The following is a 23,238-nucleotide window of genomic DNA, read 5'->3' as shown; positions in this document are numbered from 1 at the left end:
ATATAGAAATGGCCAAAAGCACATGAAAAGATGCTCAACATCTTTAGTCATTAAGGAAATGTATATAAAAAACATAATGAGATACCATTTCATACTAAAAAGAGTGGTTATTTAAAAAAAAAAAAGTGTTGATGAGGATGTGGAGAAAGAAACATGAACCCTCATACATTGCTGGGAAAAAAGCAAATGGTGCAGCCACCTGAATTCCTCTAAAACCTAAACATAGACTTTCATCCTTAGATACCCAAAAGAAATGAAAACATGTTCAAACAGAAACATACACACTAATGTTCATAGAAGTATTCCTTAGAATTCAGAAGTGGAAACGACCCAAATGTCTCTCAACTAATAAATAAATGTGCTCTATACATACAAGGGAATATTGTTCAGCTACAAAAAGTAATCAAGTTCTGATACATGCTACAACATGAACTTTGAAAACACTATGTAAAATGAAAGAAGACAGAAAAGGCTACCTGTTATCTGATTCCATTTATATGAAATGGACAAAATAAGCAGATCCATAGAGACAGAAAATAGGTTAACAATTGCAAAGGGCCAGGGAGAAGGGAACGGGGATTAGCCACTCATGGGTACCAGGTTTCTTTTTGGGGTGATGAAAATGTTCTGGAATAAAATAAAATAGTGATTGATATACAAGTCTGTCTACCAAAACCCGCAAAACAAAACTTTATGTATGTGAAGTATGTCTCAATAAAGCTGTTGTTTAAGAAAATGAAAAAACTAGTTAGTTCTCTGGAAGTTAAGTTCTATAGCCTCTTTTTATAGTTTGTGGTTTCATTTACCTGTCCTTTGGTTCTTTGAGATATCGCTATTATTCTAGGCTCAAAAGAAGATAAGCAACTGCTAAGAACCCTAAGCTAGCATTTTATCATGCCCATCTCGGCTCACTTCACATCTGAGGCTGGGGTAAATGAGTGAATACAGTATAATATGGGGAAACACTATAACCAGATGTTCTTATTATTAAGTTTCCCTCCATTCAGCAAAGAAGTGTGGCATAAAATGATAAGGAAAAAATCAAGCAGAGTACCTAAAGTAGTATGGGACTACTCATTAGACACTCACTATAATCAATTTAGAGCTTTTAAGTATACAAGTGTTAGGATTCTTAACTAATGGGATATGAATTTTTAAAATACAGACTGCTTAATTAAATGTTTTGCAAATTTATATTAGGTTATATAATTTATTGTTCATTAAATGGTTCCTGTGTTATTTGGCATATTGATAACATCTCACACTTGTTTTTTATTGTAATGATGTAAAATTTAGCTATCAGAAACCATTAGGCCTCTAGAAAGCAAATATATTTGTTCCTTAAAATATAATGTATCTATATATAATTCTAATTTATATAAATATTTTTTGGCAAACTGGATTATCCTTTTTTAAGTATTTTGTTGATTTAATAATCTAAAACAACAATATTTGGAGCAACCAAATCTAATATAGCACACATATACTCACACAGAACAATTATGCCCATTTTATCAAAACCTAAAAAAAAAAAAAAAAAACCCACTCCAAGTATATATTTAATTCACAAAACAGGTTGAATTCAAATTACATATGATACAAGATTATTTGAGCACTAGAATTAAGTGGTACCTCATTTACGTATCTAAGATATAGAATTCAGCATTTTACAGGGCTTCAATTTATGCCACAAATTCATCACCAAAACCCAATTAACTACAAATGGAAATAAAAATATAGGGTTATTATTTTTTTTCTTTTGTGAGGGAAGGTGGGGCAGAGGGAGAGGAAGAGGGAGAACCCCAAGCAGGCTCCATGCCCAGCACAGAGCCCAATGCAGGGCTCGATCTTACAACCCCGAGATCATGACCTGAGCCGAAATAAAGAGTCAGACACTTACCCAACTGAGCCACCCCGGCGCTCCAAAGTCTAGGATTATTTTAACATCCTAAAATCTAAAACAAAGTTCCTCAAACTTTAGTGTGAAAAGAAGCACCTAAGTTACTTGTAAGAAGTGCAAATAAGTTGGTCCTACCCTCAGGATTGTGATTCTATAGGTTTGGGAGGTGAGAGACATGACCAAGAAATCCGCAGTTTCGAACATTCAGATAATGACTCTGCTACTGACCTAAGGTCTGTAATACAGAGCCATAGAATAAAGTGACCAAAAATGGCAGTCCCCCTAATTCTGTACCAAATGTTAGAAAGCATAAAAAGAGGTTTTGGTTTGTTTTTGTTTTTTTTTTTTAAATAAAGTAATAGCAATGTTTGCCTAGGACAAGAGTGAGGCAGAAGATTGAAAAAAGTTGTAGGATGTTTTCTGGAATGATGAAAATGTTGTGTAGCTTGACTGTAGTGATGGTTATATGAATGTGACTAGCATACGGCAAATCGAACACCCATCTCCAATCCTCCCTCCCTCACCTGACACCAGGTGCTTCATGTGTGCTAGCCCAGCCTCTCCAACAGGAAGTGTTGACACAGCTCTGATCAGTCGGACAGAAGCAGGATGCTATTTTGCAGGATTCTGGGAAAGTATTTGCTTCCTGATTTAAGAAATTAACATCATTGAGGCTGCCCATACTCCCCATCTTAGTGCCTTGAATTTAGAAACAATGCCCACAAGACTGGCAATTACATAAAGCCATCACAAGGGAAAGAACAAAAAAGTCACAAGACGTTGTCAAACAACTGTACCAAACCAGCAACAGCATTCTTATAACATGACAAAAATAAACCCTGATTTTTTTTTAACCCTGATTTTTTAAAAAACCATCATTAAATGTGATTTTCTTTCTGTAGCCAAACATACACCTATGATTCAAATACCAATTTGCTTTCCAATTCTCTTTAAAAAAAAAAAAAAGGAAAGAAATTCCAAAAGCAGACAGTACTTGGATAGAAAGTCTGTAATCCAAGAGTATTATAGTTTCAGAAGCCCATAAGAATGGCAACCAAAGCTATAAAGACAAGTCCCATATATCAAAAATTAACTGGTCAAGGTCCAAGCCCTCAGATGATGTTATATTTAATGAAAACTTACATGAAAATACATAAAAGAAGTTATTTGCTTAAGAATTAATATACAAGGGGCGCCTGGGTGGCTCAGTGGATTAAAGCCGCTGCCTTCGGCTCAGGTCATGATCTCAGGGTCCTGGGATCGAGCCCCGCATCGGGCTCTCTGCTCCGCAGGGAGCCTGCTTCCTCCTCTCTCTCTGCCTCCCTCTCTGCCTACTTGTGATCTCTCTCTTTGTCAAATGAATAAATAAAATCTTTAAAAAAAAAATAAAAAAATAAAAAAAATAAAAAAAAAGAATTAATATACAAGTTCTAGAGATATTCCCAACACTACATCATTTCAATAATTTTATCCTCAAAATTGATATAGACACTTTCATTAAAATGTTATAATTCTGACTATCATGACAAAGTTAATGGCAATAAAAGTTTGCTTGGGAATAAGTGGCTTAGAAAGGAAATGTGTTAAAGATGGATAATCCACACATACCTTCTAGCCTATCTGCCCCCTTGCTCCCCCTGTGAATTCTTCATAATCATTCATTTAGTCAGTAAATATTTATGGAAAGTTTTTCAGATGTTTTACACTCTTCTAAGTGCCAAAAACTGAAAAATGAGGTAATGCTAATAAGCAGTAGGCAATTATCATCTGAACCAGCAACTACACTCTTGGGCACCTATGCCAGAGAAATAAAAATTATGTTCATGTAATATATCCATAATAGCCCCAAACTAAAAACTGTCCAGGTGAATGTATGAACCTGTGTGAGTTAGGTCTACTCATAAAAAGGCAATGTGAGGGAATGGTTGAGTATCCTCATGGACACACAAACCTATACAGGTGATTAAATTGTACAGAACTAAACATATACATACACACTCATTTCCACACAAACACACAAATGTACAAACAAGTATAAGCAAACCCAGTGAAACCTGAAAAAGATCACAGATTGTACCTGTGTCAATATCCTGGTTGTGATATACTCTAGTTTTGCAAAATGCTACCCATTGAGATAAACTGCGTCAAGCGTAACGAGATCTCTTAGTATTTCTTACCACTCTATATGAATCTACAATTATTTCTATAAAAATCTGAACTAAAAAAAGTTAATACAATGCCTCACACACACCACAGAGCCAGCAGTGCTACCACGGCCTGGCTCCTGCTGCAACCTGAACTTGAGGGGTAACAAGGATGAGGGGTATCCAAGATGCCAGAGGCTGCAGGGGTGAAACTTGGCAGTGTTGAGAGTGTGGGCACACTCGCAGGACGCTGAGAAGTAGCACTAATGCCCATGGGGAAATAAGTGGCACCCACACTGGGGAACAGTCATTTGGTTAAGTGAGAGGAAGGCCAACACTCCTGGCTGCCCCCAGAGTATCTGCCTCCCCTGCCAACAAGATGGAGGATAATGTGACCGCCTGGCAACTGTCACTGGAACAATGGACATGTGCACATTGAATACATTAGTCTGTGTTCTCCTATAGGGAAAAGTAGTCCTTGTCCTTGTTGGGGAGGTGGGGGGAAGGTGCCCCCAGAGAATTATCTGTAAGGAAATGTAAACAAATGCTGCAGTAGGGAAGAGAAGCTAAAGCGACCTGGTAGGACTACTGCTATGCTGTTGACGAACGTGTAACTGGTATTAATGGCTTAACTTACATGCTTGTAAGTGTCAGAGGGTATATCCTCTGCCGTGAAGAATGAAATAGTAATGGGGAAAGCACACAACAGACCACCTACTGGGCTTTCAGTTCCTTCCATGTTATACAATAGAAACAACAGAATCCCAGTAGGAAAAGTTAGGTAGTGACTTAATGGCTGGTGAAATACTCAGATATTATCCCAGTACAACATCGCCACCTGCCTGATCCAGCAACCAAATACATTGCCTTTTTCAGATGGTGGCTACCAACCTGCTATTCAGTTCTTGAAAATGAACAACTGACCCATGAGGCCTTGTAATTTTCAAGACCAACACTGGGTTGGGTCAACTCAAATGTGAAGATGAACATGGTGGTGAAGCCCCAACAGCTTGCTAGTCAAATGGAAATGGTATGTTCCAGCCTGGCCCTAGAAGCATCATCTTGTTTTCACAGCTACTTTATCAGCTTCTCCACCTGCCTTAAGCAACGACACTGGTTCAATAGACACAACTTCCTCTAAATGCCTGTGCCTGATTCCCTGATGGCTTGCCTAAGATGAAGGCTAACGGTGTCCACTAGCCTGTGGCAGGTGCACAATCCCAGCAAAAACTCTGCCGGGACCAATGAAGCGAAGCCCGATCAGCACAGTAGGATAATGGAAAGCTGTCACTTCTGTTTTAGTTGACGGGTCACTATAGCTCTGGGCCCATCATATCTACCTGTTGATGTATTCTCTATGATGTTTTTGTACTATGATGGCAAAGGTAAGTACAGAGAATATATACAATGCAGAGTTTAAATATTTACTACTGGCCCTTCACAGAAAAGTTTGCTGAACCTGCTTTAATTATTTTTTTTCAGTGTTCCAAGATTGTTTATGCACCACACCCAATGCTCCACGTAATACGTGCCCTCCTTAATACCCACCACCAGGCTCACCATCTCCCCACCCCCCTCCCCTCCAAAACCCTCAGTTTGTCTCTAAAAGTGCATAGTCTCTCATGCTTTGTCTCCCCCTCCAATTTACCCCAACTTACTGAGCCTGCTTTAAACAATACTGCTAACACTTTGGCGACTGCCAGTGTCCTGGCCAAACCTCGTGTGGTTTGCCGTGAGGAAGACCACATACTGGCAGATTGTAGATATCCCTTATTTTAGGACTAAGAGCTGCACAAACAAATCACGACTCGTAACTGAACAATCTGGTTCACTCCCACCCAAGGTAAGATTCCATCCGCTGATGGGAAGGACTAGAATCAAGCTGCTCATCAAGCCTGTACTGCCCTGCTCTGCACAGTGATTCCCAACTAAATCCATCAATAATAAATGTTTGGGGTTTACATCCCTTCTATTATCCACTGTTTTATAATCATTCAAAGAATATGTGATGTCATAGTTAAAACAAACAAATAAACTGAAGGTGTGTTATAATATAGTAAATTATATACTATATGTAATATGCTATTATATATAACATATATAGTATACAGCATATACATAAATATACTGTAGATTAGTTGCTTACCTATTAATATGGCTGATACGGTTCTCAGATATTTGACCCTTTTCACCCTATTTTTTCTATCAAATATTGAGAAAGAACTGTTAAACTTAGGTTTATGTAGTACATATTTAAATCTTCCTGATAATTTGACTCTTGAACATAATGAAAGATCTCTAGAGATAGGCTCTCTCTTAACCTATTTTAATTGATATTAATATGGCCAAGTTTTTGACATTATTGTATTTATCATTTGCATGACATATCTTTTTCTTTTAAAGATTTTGTTTATTCATTTGAAAGACAGAGATCACAAGTAGGCAGAAAGGCAGGCAGAGAGAGAGGAAAGGAAGCAGGCTCCCCACTGAGCAGAGAGCCTTAATGCAGGGCTCGATCCCAGGACCCTGGGATCATGACCTGAGCCGAAGGCAGAGGCTTTAACCCACTGAGCCACCCAGGTGCCCCGCATGACATATCTTTTAACGTGCTTGTACTATCATTATATTAATGTCTCAATATGAAAAGTGAATCTCTAATAGACAATTCCTTTACATTAAATACATTAATATTTAATATATTATAGTATGGTTGAATTTTGATGTACCATTTAATATCTGGTTTTTGTTTATCGAGTTTCTTGTGCCTCTGTTCCTCCTTGTCTGCCTACCTTTGAATTAACTGAAATCCATGTTAACTGAATTATTGTCTTTTAGGTATAGCACGTTGAACCCTGAAACAATATAGTTCCATATATCTGCTTCCACGTCAGCACTATAGGTCCATCATGCTTTATTTATCGTATGTATTATGTGAACACATGATATAAACCCCAGAAAATGACATAAAAATTTCATATACATAAATACTATCATTTTAACATTCCTATATATTTTTAAATAAATTAAAATGCAGGGGCAACTGGGTGATGGGCATTAAGGAGGGCATGTGATGTGATGAGCACTGGGTGTTATATGCAACTGATGAATTACTGAACTCTACATCTGAAACTAATGATGTACTGGGTGTTGGCTAATTAAATTTAAATTTTAAAAAAGAAGAAAATTTTAAATGGGAAATATCATCCTTTCCCATTAGAAACTGACCATTTCTCAGATATTTCATTACTTCTACAAGATCCAAGCTTGCTCTGCTATCATTTCCCTTTACCATAATTTTTATTGTGAATGCACTGGCCTTATTTCTCACTGCTTCATTCTTGAATGATACTATTGCTGGATGGAGAATTTTTGATCGCTTGTATTTTTTTCCTTTCAGTCCTATAATCATTATATTCCACTGCCTTTGGACTTCCATGGTTTCTGATGAGAAGTCACTAATTTGTTGATGTTATCTCCCTGTATACAATGTGCTATTTTCCTCTGGCTATGTTCAAGATTTGTTCTTTACTTTGGTTTTCAGAAAGTTGACTACAATGTGTTGTTTTGGGTTTTTTTTAAAGATTTTATTTATTTATTTGACAGGGAGAGAGAGATCACAAGTACTCAAGAGAGGCGGGCAGAGAGAGGGGGTGAGGCAGGTTCCCTGCCGAGCAGAGAGCCAGACGCAGGGCTCAATCCCAGGACCCCGAGACCACAACCCAAGCCGAAGGCAGAGGTCCAACCCACTGAGCCACCCAGGGGCCCCTATGATGTTCTTAAGCTGGGATTTTGTCATAATCAATCCTATTTGGTGTTTCCTAGTCTTTCTGAAGATTTAAACTGCATCTCTCAACAGATTTGGGGGGCTTTCCATCTTTACTTCTTTCTATATTTTTTTCCGCCTCATTTTCTTTATATCCTCCCTTTCCAGATGAAGGTGAATTTTGTCATAGGATGGATCATATATAGAGTCTCAATCACACCTGACTTGGATAATTTAGATGACGACACTGGAGCTTTTGGGCTAATGATATTACCAAGAGATTTTAGACTGAGTACATGCTGCCAGGCACTGAGACTTTCAGGGATGTTGGTATGCAGTAAAAGTATTTTGCACATGGAGTGATCCTGAATTTGAGGGATCAGAAGGCAGACAGTAGCGAGGTAAACAGTGGCTCAAAAAAAAAAAAAAAAAAAAAAAAGGCATATTCCAATCCTAACCCCTGGAACCTGCATATAGTACATTATAGACCCAAAGAGTGACCATAACTTTATACACCAAAATGTGATTGATGTATAGATGTTGAGAGTTTATCTTGGATTATAGGTACAGGTACTAAAAGTATTCACATATATCCTATAAGATACACAGAAGAGGAGAAGACATAGAGACGAAAGGAGGAAATGGGATCACAGAGGCAAAGGTTGGAGTGATATAGAAGGCTGCAAGGCAAGGAATGCTGACAGTCACTGGAAGCTGGAAAAGGAAAAGAACGGATTCTGCTTAGAGGTCTAGAGGGAGTGTGGCCTTGCCAACACTTTGATTTTGGATTTGTGGCCTCCAGAATTGTGGGAGAATAAATTTCTGTTATTTTAACCGCCCCCCACCCAGTTTCATGGTAATTTGTTATGACAACCATAGGAAAGAAATATAATAAATACGGATATCCAGAACAATGTGAATTCTATGTTGTGGACTGCCCAGGACTGAGGTTGCTGGGTGGTATGGTAAGTGTACGTTAAGATTTCAAGAAACTTCTAAACTATTTTCTGGAGTGGCTATACCATTTCACATTCCCAACAGCAACGTATGAGAAATCCAGCTCCTCCAACTCACTGACTTCTGAGAGTTCCTTAAAAGGTGTGGTAGATACAAGACAGTTTGTGCCTTTTCATTCTATTACCAGTGTCTTTCAAAGAGCAGATACGTTTTGTTTTAATGAACTGTAATTTGTCAGCTTTACTTACATGGATTTTGCTATTCAAGTCATCTATGAGAAATCTGTGTCTAACCCAAGTCACAAAAGTTTTCTCCTACATTTTCTTCTAAAAGCTTTATATTAGTGGGCTTCACATTTAAATCTATGATCCAATTTCAGTTCATTTTTGTATATGGAATGACATATGGATTGGTGCTCATTTTTTTTTTTTTTTTTTGCATGTAAGTACCCAAGTGGTCCATCACCATTTTTTAAAAGACTAGCCTTTCTCATTTTGCACCTCTGCCAAGAATCAATTGTCCATATGTACAGGAATGTTCCTGGGTTCCCTACTGATCACGGTAGCTTTAGTAAATCTTGATAGCAGGTAATAATATCCCTTCAAATTTGTTTTTCTCTTTCAGTGTCATTTTGCCATTATAAGCTCTATGTATTTACATATGAATTTTAGAAGTAGCTTGTCAATTTCTACCCCCCCACCCAAATTCTGTGGCTCTGTTTGTTTTTTATCCTGCTGGGTTTTTGATGGGGATTGCACTGAATATACAGATCTATCAAATCAACAAATACAATCAACAATATTAAGCATTCTAACTCCAAAACATGGTTTAACTCTCCACTTATTTACATCGTTACTCTGAGCAATGTTTTATAGTTTTAAGGGTATATGTCTTACATATTACCATTACACACTATTTTCTACCTTTAACTTTTTAAAAAAATTATCAATTACCTATTGTTTGTTCCTAATATATAGAGGTACAACTGACTTCCATATTGATCTAATACCCTGAAACCTAATTAAAATCACTTATTCTAACTATTTTTATAGAATCCAAAAGATTTTCTACACAACCATGTCATCTTTAAATAAATATAGTTTTACTTTCTTCCTTTCTGATATGATGACGGTTCTTTCTGTGGTCTCAGATTTCCTTTGTAGATCTCAGGAGGATTTGTCTTTGCAGCTTTTATCTCTCCAGCACTCTGTCCTAAGAATTCTATGATCTTCACCTCTCAGTATTCTTAGCAATAACTCATCAATGGAGGGAGTCTATCCAGCTCCACTTGGACTCCCCCTTCCTGCACCATGGGCTGGAAAATTTGTCAAGGCAGTAAGCTGGGGCAATCATAAGCTTTTTCTCATTTGCTTCCCATCTCTCAAGGATCACCTCCTTCATGGCCTTATGTCCTATGTCTAGGAAAACACTGTTTGTTCTTTCATTGTTTCAGGTAGGAAGGTAAATCCCGTTTCTCTTACTCCAGGTACTTTATGCTGATTTGGGTGTTAGCTAGTTGTATCCCTAAGACAAGAAGAGCTTAGGATCCTCCCACTCCACCCTCTTCCCACCAACCTCTCTCTCTTAGCCTACAGTGACCCAAAGTGAAGGTCTTCATATTAACTCTTTGTCATTTACTGTGCCAGGTTTTTACAAGTACAGTAACACACATTTTATATCTATTATTTCTGACACTTCCTGAAATAAATGCTATGAAACAGTCTTTGGTCCCATTTTACAGATGAGTAAATGGAAACTTAAGGAAAGTAGAAAATTTGTCTTTGGTAATAGAATTACTAAGCAGCACCCAAGTATATATGGAAGTTGGGGATAGGAAATTGGGAGTGACTGCTAATCAGCAAAAAAATTGTTATAAAAATGTTCTAAAAGTAGATCCTGGTGATGGTTGCGTAGCTCTGTGAAGATACTAAAAAACAAAAACAAAAACAATAAACCACTGAAATGCACATTTTTTAAAAATGTATTTTATATTCTATGAATTATATCTCGATAAAGCTAACATTTTGAGGGAAAAGAACTGATAAAAATCAAGAGCATAGGGTTATACATAGGACCGTGAGGTTTAGCAAATAGAAATACAGAGAGTCCAGTAAAATTTGAATTTCAATATAAATCTAAGTAGGCAATATTTGGACATACTCATACTAAAATTACCTATTTTTATTTGAACTGACCATTAAATACTATCAATTAAGAATATTAAATAGCTAGATTCTTTTGCCATTAAGAATTAAACCTATAAGCTTACCATTTTATAGGACTATACTGATAAAAGTAACACTTACCTGATGTGCAAATGTTTCCAAAGCAAGTTGACCATTTACTAAAATTTGCATGTTAAGTACTAAAAAGACTTGTACCTGCTTGAGTAAGACATTATGGAAGTATATTAACAAATATTGTAAAGGTTTCACCATATATTCCTGCTGAAAAAGAAGTATTTTTCTAACTGCATATGTGCCTTATGAGGAAAATTACTGTCAGATGCAGAGGATATCCCAAGTCATAGATCACAAAACAACTTAATTCAACATAATTAGATCCACATACTTGAGTTTTTTCCTTGCCTGATTAAAGTACCCTCAGAGTTTTTGGAAGAATCTAGAATGACATGATTTTGAAGTACTCAAAGACAGTTAACTAGATCATATGCCATATAGATTTCATAATCAGTGCTAAATTTTATATATTATTTCAAAGTAATTTTCAGTAGAAGCTTACGGAAATTAATTTTATAGTCATTACTTGAGTTTCCTTAGATCTTAATACTTCCTGTTTAGAAATTCCCAATCTTCTAAATTACAGAGTGTGACATCTCTATTTCCAGGTTGGATGTATCAGTAATTAAATGATAAATAATGCTAATGCAAATGATTTACAAAAAAAAAAAGGTGTAAGCAAAAAAAAAAAGTATAAATATTTAAAATAGTAAAATTCTAGGTTATAGCTGAAGCAGGGCATACCAATTACTGGTGAGAACAGAACAGGTATTACAAAAACAGAGTTAAGAAATCAAATGTGTGGGCACCAGAATGGCAGTCGGTTAAACATCCAACTCTTGGTTTTGGCTCAAGTCATGACCTAAAGGTCATGAGATCCAGACCCGTGTCAGGCTCTGCACTCAGCATGGAGTCTGCATGAGTTTCCCCCTCTACCTCCCTCTGTTCCAACCCAACCCTTCCCATCTCTCAAATAAATAAACAAATCTTTAAAAAATAAAATAAAATGTGCCAGCAGCATAGTTAAATATTGAATCTTCACCTAAAATGGTCATCTACTTAGAAACTTCCATACAAAAGAAACAAAGATGAACAGTAACTAAAATAAGAACAAGCAAGTTTAGATGTGCCAGAAGGTAAGGACATTGTAAGAGAAAAATGGAGATATGTCAAAAGACACACATGTCAAGTTGATAGATGCCACTATCTATGGCACTATCATTATCCTGAGCATTAAAATAAATAGTCACTGGATGAATATAAGCCACTGAAATAAAATAGGAATCTATTAACCAAATGATATATATAAATAAAAGAAGTGTTACAAATTTGGGGAGGGGAAGGGATATTTACATAATTTAAAATTTAAAATGACTTCTACCAGGCACAGAACAGAAGCAGTAGAGAAAAATGTCCCACTCCTAAACTACCCTTAAAAGAGAGATATTTTCATAATTTAAAAGCTGCTGCCTCAGAGTCCAGCTTCAATTAGCCACTACCTAGATGCTGACTGAGATCCACACATTAACAAAATGAAGGATAAAAAGCCAATGACCATCTCAAAAGATATGGAAAGAGCATTTTAAAATATTCAGTTCATAATAAAAACATCCCTTCATGATAAAAACTCTCAATAAAATGAATATAAAGGAAATGTACCTCAACATAATAAAGGCCATCTATGAGAAGCCCACATCTAACATCACACTCAACAGTGACCAACTGAAAGCTTTTCCTCTAAGATCAAGAACAAAACAAGGATGCACATTCTCACCACTTTTTTCAACATGCTACTGGAAGTCCAAGTCAGAGATATTAGGCAAGAAAAAGAAAGAAAGAAATCAGTCAATGTGATATAACAAACACTTCAACAAAAGAAAGTATAAAAACCATATAATCATTTCAATAGACACAGAAAAAGCATCTGACAAAGTAAAATATCCATTCATAATAAAAACCAGTTGCAAAATGGGTTTAGAGAGAACATACCTCAATATAATAAAGGCCATACATGAGAAACCCCACAGCAACATCATACCAAATGGGGAAAAACTGAGAGCTTTCTCCCTAAAATCAGGAACAAGATCACCAAGTCCATTCTCCACTTTTACTGGAAGTCCTAGCCATAGCAATCAGACAACAAAAAGGAACAAAAGGCATCTATATGGGTAAGGAAAAAAAATAAAACTTTCAAAATTTGAAAATGACATGATACTGTATACAGAAAACCTGAAAGACACCACCAAAAAAACCTACCAGAATTGATAAATAAATTTACCAAGGTCTCAGGATACAAAAATCAATGTACAGAAATCCACTGCATTTCTATATACTAATAACGAAGCAAGAGAAACAGAAATGAATAAAGCAATCCCATTTACAAATGCACCAAAAATAAGATACCTAGGAATAGACTTAACCAAGGAAGTGAAAGAACAGTACTCCAAAAACTATAAAATACTGATTAAAGAAACTGAACATGATGCAAAGACTGCAAAGACATTCTATGCTAATGGAGTGGAAGAACAAATATCGTTAAAACGTCCATACTAGCCAAAGCAATCTACACATTTAATGCAATCCCTATCAAAATACCAACAGGATTTTTCACAGAATTAGAACAAATAATCCCCAAATTTGTATGGAGCTACAAAAGATCCCAAATAGCTAAAATAATCTTAAAGAAAAACAAAGCTGATGGTATCACAATTCCAGATTTTAAGTTATACTACAAAGCTACAGTAATCAAAACAGTATGATACTGGCACATAAACAGACACATAGGTCGAAGAAACAGAATAGAAAACCCAGATATGAACCCACAACTAATATTTGACAAAGCAGGAAAGAACCCAGTGGGAAAAAGACAGTTTCTTCAACAAGTGGTACTGAGAAAACTAGATAGCAACATGCAAAAGAATGAAACTGGACCACTTTCTTTTACCATTTTATATATATAATATATATATATAATATATATATATAATATATATATAATATATATATATAATATATATAAATATATATATAAATATATATTATATATATATAAATGTATATATAAAATATATATATAAAATATATATATAAAACTCAAAGTGGATTAAAGACCTAAATGTGGGGCGCCTGGGTGGCTCAGTGGTTTAAGCCGCTGCCTTTGGCTCAGGTCATGATCCCAGGGTCCTGGGATCGAGTCCCACATCAGGCTCTCTGCTCAGCTGGGAGCCTGCTTCCTCCTCTCTCTCTCTCTGCCTGCCTCTCTGCCTACTTGTGATCTCTCTCTGTCAAATAAATAAATAAAATCTTAAAAAAAAAAAAAAGACCTAAATGTGAAGCCTGAAACCATAAAAATCCTAAAAGACAGCATAAGCAGTAATTTCTCTGACATCAGCTGTAGCAATATTTTTCTAGATATGTCTCCTGAGGCAGGGGAATAATACGAAAAATAAACTACTAGAACTATATAAAAGTAAAAAGCTTCTGCACAGCAAAGGAAATAATCAGCAAAACTAAAAGGCAGCCTAATGCACAGGAGAAAATATCTGCAAATGACATATCCAATAAAAGGTTAGTATTCAGATTATATAAAGAATTTATACAACTCAACATCCAAAAAAAAAAAAAAAACCACAAATAATGCAATTAAAAACAGGGCAGAAGACATGAAAGACCTATCTCCAAAGAAGACAGACCGATGGCCAACAGACACATGAAAAGATGCTCAACATCACTCAGAATCAGGTAGACACAAATCAAAACTACAATGCACTATCACCTCCCATCTGTCAGAATGGCTAAAATCAAAAATGCAAGAAACAATAGGTATTGGCAAGGATGTAGAGAAAAAGGAACCTTTTACACTGTTGGTAGGAAAGCAAGCTGGTGCAGCAACTCTGGAAAATGATATGGAGGTTTCTCAGAAATTTAAAAACAGAATTGCCCTACAATCTGACAATTGCACTAGTGGGTGTTTACCCAAAGAATACAAAAATACTAATTCAAAGGGCTACATGCACCCTTATGTTTATTGCAGCATTATTTATAACAGCCAAACTACGGAAGCAGCCCAAATGTCCATTAATTTGATGATTAGATAAAGAAGATGTCTCTCTCTTTCTCTCTCTCTCTCTCTCACAAACACACCACACACACACACACACACACACACACACACACACACACACACACACAGTGGAATATTATTCAGTCATAATAAAGAATGAAATCGTGTCATTTGCAATGCCGTGGATGAACCTAGAGAATATAATGCTAAGTGAAATAAGTCAGTCTAAGAAAGATAAATACCATATGATTTCACTCATCTGTGGAATTTAAGAAAAAAAGCAAATGATCATAGGGGAAAAAATAGAGAGAGGCAAACCAAGAAATAGACTCTTAACTACAGAGAACAAATTGATGGTTACCAGAGGGGGCGGTGGCAGAATGGGTCAAACAGCTGATGAGGATTAAGAAGTGTACTTGTCATGATAAGCACTGGATTATTAAAATAAAAACTTAAAATAATTAAAAGAGAAAAATCATAAGAAAGAGAAACTACATTTACAGTACTTACCAAAATAAATCCCCATATGAGTGGACCCATGAAGTTCAAACCCATGCGGTTCAAGCATTAGCTATATTTGTTGTAAGATTCAGGTCACTAGAAACCCAGAAATGAACCCACAACTATATGGTCAATTAATCTTCAACAAAGCAGGAAAAAATATTCAGTGGAAAAAAAGACAGTCACTTCAACAAATGGTGTTGGGAAAACTGGACAGCAACATGCAAAAGAATGAAATTGGAACACTTTCTTACACCAAACACAAAAATAAATTCAAAATAGATGAAAGACCTAAATGTGAGACAAGAAACCATCAAAATTCTAGAGAAGAACACAGGCAGTAACCACTCTGACATCCACTATGGCAACTTCTTACTAAGTTGTTATATAGTAACTTCTACATAACAACCATATAGTTGGATGTTGCTACATAGTAACTTCTTACTATGTCTTACTAAGTAAGACATATCTTACTAGATGTATCTCCTCAGGCAAGAGAAACAAAAACAAATATAAACTATTGGTATTTCATCTTATCATCAAAATAAGATAAAAAGCTTTTGGGTAATGGGTATTAAGGGAGGAGTTTGTGTTGAGTACTGGGTGTGACATATAAGTGATGAATCACTAAATTCTACTCCTGAAATCAGTATTACCCTATATGTCAACTAACTAGAATTTAAACAAAAATTTGAAAAAAAATAGTAATTTGGTAAAGTTAAAAAAAAGATAAAACCTTCTGCACAATAAAGGAAACAATCAACAAAACTAAAAGGCAACCTTTGGAAGGGGAGAAGATATTTGCAAATGACATATCTGATAAAGGATTAGTATCCAAAATCTATAAAGAACTTATAAAACTCAACACCCAAAAAACAAATAATCCAGTGAAAAATGGGCAGAAGGCATGAACAGACATTTTTCCAAAAAAGACACACACATGAAAAGATGCTCAACATCACTCAACATTAGAGAAACACAAATCAAAACTACGATGAGATACCACCTCATACCTGTCAGAATGACTAAAATTAACAACACAGGAAACAACAGGTGTTGGTGGGAATGCAAACTGGTGCAGCCACTCTCGAAAACAGTATGGAGGTTCCTCAAAAAGTTAAAAATAGAACTACCCTACAATCCAGCAATTACACTATTGGGTATTTACCCAAAGGAAACTGATTCCAAGGGACACATGAACCCAAATGTTTACAGCAGCATTATCAACAATGGTTAAATTGTGGAAAGAGCCCAATGTCCATCAGCTGATGAACGGACAAAGAAGATATAGTATATATACACAATGGAATACTACTCAGCCATAAAAAAGGAATGAACTCTTGCAATTTGCAATGACGTGGATGGAGCTAGAGAGTATAATGCTGAGCAAAATAAGTCGGTCAGAGAAAGACAAATACCATATGATTTCACTCATATATGAAATTTAAGAAACAAAACAAATGAACACAGTGGGGAAGAAAAGAAAGGCAAACCAAGAAACAGACTCTTAACTATAGAGAATAAACTGATGGTTATCAGAGGACAGGTGGGGGGATGGGTTAAATGGATGATGGGGATTAAGAAGGGCATTGTGATGAGCACCAGGTGTTATATGTAAGTGCTGAATCACTGAATTCTACACCTGAAATTAATATTACACTGTATGCTAATTAACTGCAATTAAAAAAAAACTTTTTAAAAATCGGTCACATTTTGAATAAAGAACTTCCCACATTTTAGATCTGGCTGGCTGTATTCTCATGGTATTGTTTAACTTATCTATCTCTGTCTTTTATGTAAAGTACTAATTACATCTAGGGGCTGAATTGAATTCAGGTTTAATTTAGAAGACTGGGCAGAAATAGTTCATAGATAATATTGTATACACCCTATTACATCAAATCAGGAAGTACATGATATCTGACTGTTCCATTTTGGTAATTTAAGACTCATCAGCTAAAACTAAATACAGATAATAACTGCCTAAATCCATTGTTTCATTACGGGTAGCAACAATGGTGATTCTTAAAATTCTGACTTTTTTTTAATTGAGGTATAACTGACATACAACATTCTGTTAGTTTCAGGTGTAAAACATAATGATTCAATATGTGTATATATTACGAAATGATCACCACACTAAATCTAAATTCTAACATTTTTAATACGGGAATTCTTCCATAAAGAAAAACTTTCCCTCACCAACTATTCAGTTATCTTATTAAATTGAAATAAGGAAGACAAGGTACATGCTTTAGTTATCAATTTTCAAAATAATAAGTTAGTAAACAAGTAACCTACACTTATGTCCAATACTTCCTTTTTAAGTATCATTACAAACTCATAGATTTCTATATATTTAAGATGTTTCATTCTATGATAGAAAATTTTAATGGAAACTTATGATAAACAGTATTTTCGACTCCTGGGAAAGGACAGACTAGCTAATACGTGGTGATGGGTCAGTGAGCTCTTAGGATAAAGAACATACAGTGGCACACGGTAAATGCATAACCACAAGCTCTGGGAAACCAAAGAATGAGCAGCTGGAATTTTAGCCTATTAAGTATCTCAGTATCTACCAAGTGACATTAAGAGTACATGTAAAAGCACTTAGCATGGTACCTAATACAAATAGTAAGTTATATCTGTGGGTGTGGGTGTGGATGTGTGTGTGGATGTTGTGGGGATATGTGTATACATGCATGCCCATACATGCATGCACAGTGACGTGCTGCTAAATGTTAAAAACTGGCTCTATAAGAAAAAAAGTAGTTCTGACATGCAGTGTTTGTCAATTTCCATTAAACACTCCTAACACAGATGTAACGTCACTCCAGCCAGAGCTGGGAACAAATGTGCACAACTCATTCTCACTATACCAACGAATATTATCCGTAGAGTCATATGTTATAAAATGCTATTATTTTTGCATATATATGAATATGTGCTTACATGCATATGTGTGTGCGTGTGCATGTATGCAAGTATATAAAACCAAAACACACAAAAAAGACCTGGAGAGATATCTAATGGATGACGGGGGGAAGGCGGTGGGCGAGAAGGAGATGGTATAGGGTAGGAGGAGAAGGATAAATAGAATTTTCGTTTTATCAAGTTCACTGACTTGTTCACCTACTGCTTATGTATTTATTGGGTCAAAACAGGGTATTTTATGTTCTCAATAACATTAACATTAAGCCCCAAATAAACAGCTTAATCAGATGTCATATTACACACACACATATACACACACAAACACCTTCTAAAATATATACAACTTACTTTGGCTTCAGTTTCTCCTCTGTGAAGAGTATACAGATGATGGACAGCACTTTGTGATGAAGACCAAGGATGAGTCAGAATTTGGAAGACATGAAAGTCATGGCCAAGCGTGTCTGTTGTGACTAGAAGCATTCCTGAAAGACACACCAAAAAGAGAGTAAAAATAAAAACAATTAGGCATGTGGATGAAATATTTTCACAAAGTATTCATTATGCTTTTTAAAAAATTTTTTTTGAAGAGTCTACCATTTGACACAGAGAGAGAGATCACAAGTAGGCAGAGAGGCAGGCAGAGAAAGAGGGGGAAGCAGGCTCCCTGCTAAGCAGAGAGCCCGATGCGGGGCTGGATCTCAGGACCCTGAGATCATGACCTGACCCAAAGGAAGAGGCTTAACCCACTGAGCCACCCAGGCACCCCTCTTTATGCTTTAATTGCTACCAATGGAAAAAAAAGGACCAAAGATATAAAAAAAACTTCTCCCAATTAAAAAAAAAATACAACATCTTTCTTCTGTATGAACCTTCATGCCACATCAGTATACATGAGTATACATTTAGTGAGGACATTAATTGTAGAAGTTTTCTGATGTTCCCGTATGCCTAGTAGAGAAAGGGTTACCAAGAGTTCTCAAACATTTTAAAACAGCCAATGTGATAACAAAAAAAAAATGTGAAAATGACTTCTCTCCATGAAACTAAAACCTGCTCCCACTTTTTACTATTTTTCAAAACCTGAATTTTGAGTTTCAGTTTATCTACAATACCCTACCTTAATTCACCAGTTTAAAATGTGTCTCTACCCTGACATAACATTTATCCAAACTGCTTTTAGTGTCTCACAGAACAAGTTTTTAATTTTGACAAAGTATCTCGGTGAAGAACTCTTTCCCTAATCCAAGGTCACAAATATTTTGTTTTCTGTAAAATTTCCAGAGTTTTATACTTTACATACAGGTCTATCATTCATTTTGAGTTAATTTTTGTAAAAAGCATGAGGTATCACACAAAGGAACTTTTTTTGGAAATGATGTTCAATTGTTCCAGCAAGATTTCTTCCAGAAACTATTCTTTATCCACTGAATTCTTCATCCTTTATTTTTTTAATCTATTGTCAATTTGTCAAATATCAACTGGCTGTATCTGCATAAATCTTTTTTCTGGAATTCTTATTCTAGTCGATCAATTTCATCTATAGTCATCTATACTCTCATTAATACCACACTTTCTTCACTACTGTAACTTTATAGTAAATCTTGAAATCAGGTTAGAACCTTTTCAACATTATTTTGGCTATTCCAATTCCTTTCCAAACACAGAATCAGATTTTGATATTTTAAAAAATTCCTAGGATTTTTTGGGAGGATTATATTAAGTCTATAAGTCAATTTGAGTATATCTTAACAATATTGAGTCTTCTGACCTAGGAACACTTCATATTTCTTAACATATATCTTCTTTGACTTTATTCCCCCTTGTTCAGCACACAAATTGTAAATATATTTTCTTGGATCCATTATAATTGGTATTCTTTATCTCAATTATCAATTTTTTCCTGCTGATACACAGACATAAAATTGACATTTTTTATATTCTGCCAGCTCTAGCAAAGGTTTCTTTGTAGATTACATGGAATTTTCTTTACAGAATATCATGTAGTATGTGACTAGACATAATTTCTTCCTTTCCAAACTACATGCCTTTTTCTCTTTTTCTTCACTTACTACATTTGCTGAGGAAAACAAGACTGGTGAGAAGCAATATTCATAACTTCCAAATTCTAAGACAAGTATTCAATCTTTAAGTATGATTTTAGCTGTAGGATTTTTTATAAATGCCCACAATCAACTTAAGGATGTTCCTTTCTAGTCCATTTGTTGAGAGTTTTTATAATGAATGAAATGTTGAATTTTGTCCAGGGTTTTATACCTCTGAGATGATTATGTGGTCTTCTTCTTCACTCGATTAATATGGTGAATTTTACTAATGACTGATTATCAAATGTTCACCAAGCCATGCATTCCTAGGATAAGCTTCACCTGGTCAAAATCCTTTATTATATGCTGCCAGATTCAATTAGCTAGTGTTTTAAGATTTTCATGATGTGTTCCTGAGGGATATTCATTTGTAAGTTTCTAATCATGTATTTATCTGTTTTTAAAATCAGGGTAAAGCTGGTCCTATTGTGAAAGGTTCCTTATATTTTTATTTTCTAGAAGAGATTAGGGAAAAGTGCTATTATTTCTTACCTAGATGTTTACTAGAATTTGCCAGTGGGCCTTTTTAATTTAATTTCTTCGTAATTTAAATTTTATTACTTTAAAATGGAAAATTTGAGTGTTTAATTTAAATGTTCTTCTGGAGTGAATCACTTTCTGTAACTCAAGGAAATGGCTGGATCCACTTTTTCATTGAGATTATCAACAATTTGGTTTCTCTCTCTCTCTTTTTTTTTTCCTCATTCTAGCTAGATGCTCAAGGATATTTTTTTGGGTGTCGCAGAGATTCTTTTTTTCTTTCTTTTTTTAAAAAGATTTTACTTATTTGAGAGAGAGAGCACAAGTTGGGGGTGGTTGGGAAGGGGTTAGCAGACTCCCCGCCAAGCAGGGCACCTGATGTGGGGCTAAATCCCAGGACCCTGAGATCATGACCTGAGCCAAAGGCAGACACTTAATCAACTGAGCCACCCAGATGCCCCAACTGTCATTTTCTTTCAATTTCATTGATTTCTCCTATATTCCTCCTTCTGCTATTAGTATATTCTGTTACTATTTCCTTCATTCTCCTTAGTTTTATTTACTTTCTTTTCTCCACTTTTCTTTTTTTAAACTTACATGAACTCACCACCCTGAGATCAAGACCTGAACTGAGATCAAGAGTCAGATACTTAACCGACTGAGCCATTAAGGTACCCCCTTTTTCAACTTTAAGGGAAGCTTAGATTATTGTTTCAGGAACTTTCTTCTTTTTAAGAATACCATATATTAGTATAAGTTTCCCTATAAACCTGCTTTAAAATGGCATGAATTCCAAAAATTTGATACTGCCTTTTTTTTTTTTTTTTTTTTTGCATTTAGTTCTAAATGTTTTCTAAATATTTCTTCTTTACTCGTGGGATATTTAATATGTTGTTAAGTTTTTCCAAGTATTTGGGTATTTTTCAGGTACCTTTCACATATTGATTTTTAGTTTAATTCCATTATGACAAGGAATTTGTTAAACCTTATTTTATATGAGACTAGAGTCCCACATACACCTGAATACCTGCAGTGTTATAAAGGTCAGTTAATTCAAGTTTTTTTTTTTTAATATTTTATTTATTTACCTGACAGACAGAGATCTCAAGTAGGCAGAGAGGCAGGCAGAGAGAGGAGGAAGCAGGCTTCCCGCTGAGCAGAGAGCCCGATGCGGGGTTCGATCCCAGGACCCTGGGATCATGACCTGAGCCGAAGGCAGAGGCTTTAACCCACTGAGCCACCCAGGCGCCCAAGTTTTTTTTTAAATATTTTATTTATTTATTTGACAGAGAGAGAGATCACAAGTAGGCACAGAGGCAGGCAGAGAGAGAGGGAGAAGCAGGCTCCCTGCTGGGCAGAGAGCCTGATGAATTCAAGTTTATTGATAGTGTTGTTAGGATCTTCAATATCCTTACTGATTGATTGCCTACTTTCTTGTTCTACCACCACTGAGCAGAACTGAACATCTCCAAGTATAATTGTGGATATGTCTATTTTTTTCAGTTATATAAGCTCCCTAAATTTTAGACCTTTTTTTTTTTTTTTAAGTCCATACACATTTAGGATTATTAGGACTTCTTGGTGAACACCCTCTTTTATAGTGATGTCCCATTTTAACCCTGGTATTTTCCTTGTTCTGAAGTCTACTTTTTCTGATACTGATACCATAATTCTAGCTTTGTTCTGACTGGTTCACACATGGTATATGCTTTTCCATTCTTTCACTTTTAAAATCAATATAAATATATTTAAAATGACTTTGTTTTAGACAATAATTGAGGTCTAATTTGGGCTTTTGTTTTTGTTACTCCAATTCTGGACTTTTTAAGTTGGTGTTTGTAGTTCATTCACATTTAGCCTAACTTACTTGTAGGGTTCAGTTTATAGCTAAAATTTTACTATTTTTTTTATTATTTTTCGGACGGTTTCCTTGCTTTTGTTGTTTCTCTGTTCTTGCTTCCTTCCCTTTTTCTAGATAATTTCAATACTTTTAATATCCAATTTTAATTTTTCTATTATATTTTTAAATATCTCTCTTATATTACATTTCTGTTGGTTATTCCAGGAACTATAATACACACATCCAAATTTGTGCATGTTTGTTTATATTTTGTCCAGAATTTATATTTGTTTTCTGTGGGAAGAATGGTT

The 23,238-nt window shown here is 35.4% G+C and overlaps 1 protein-coding gene across 7 annotated transcripts in view; it reads right to left on the bottom strand.

Moving 5' to 3' along the window:
• The window catches only part of BCAS3 (BCAS3 microtubule associated cell migration factor), a 611,032-nt gene that overhangs the window by 365,298 nt on the left and 222,496 nt on the right, over nucleotides 1–23,238 (bottom strand). For all 7 annotated transcript variants that reach the window (XM_045984131.1, XM_045984134.1, XM_045984132.1 and 4 more), the window contains one exon: nucleotides 18,854–18,987. In XM_045984131.1, the coding sequence (XP_045840087.1) occupies nucleotides 18,854–18,987 (134 nt within the window). The remainder of the gene's footprint in view (nucleotides 1–18,853; nucleotides 18,988–23,238) is intronic.

Source organism: Meles meles, chromosome 18, assembly GCF_922984935.1.
Source record: "Meles meles chromosome 18, mMelMel3.1 paternal haplotype, whole genome shotgun sequence".
In the NCBI taxonomy this organism is placed as follows: Eukaryota; Metazoa; Chordata; class Mammalia; order Carnivora; family Mustelidae; genus Meles; species Meles meles.
The sequence above is the reverse complement of the archived record's forward strand: the minus strand, read 5'-3'. Positions and strand labels throughout refer to the sequence as shown.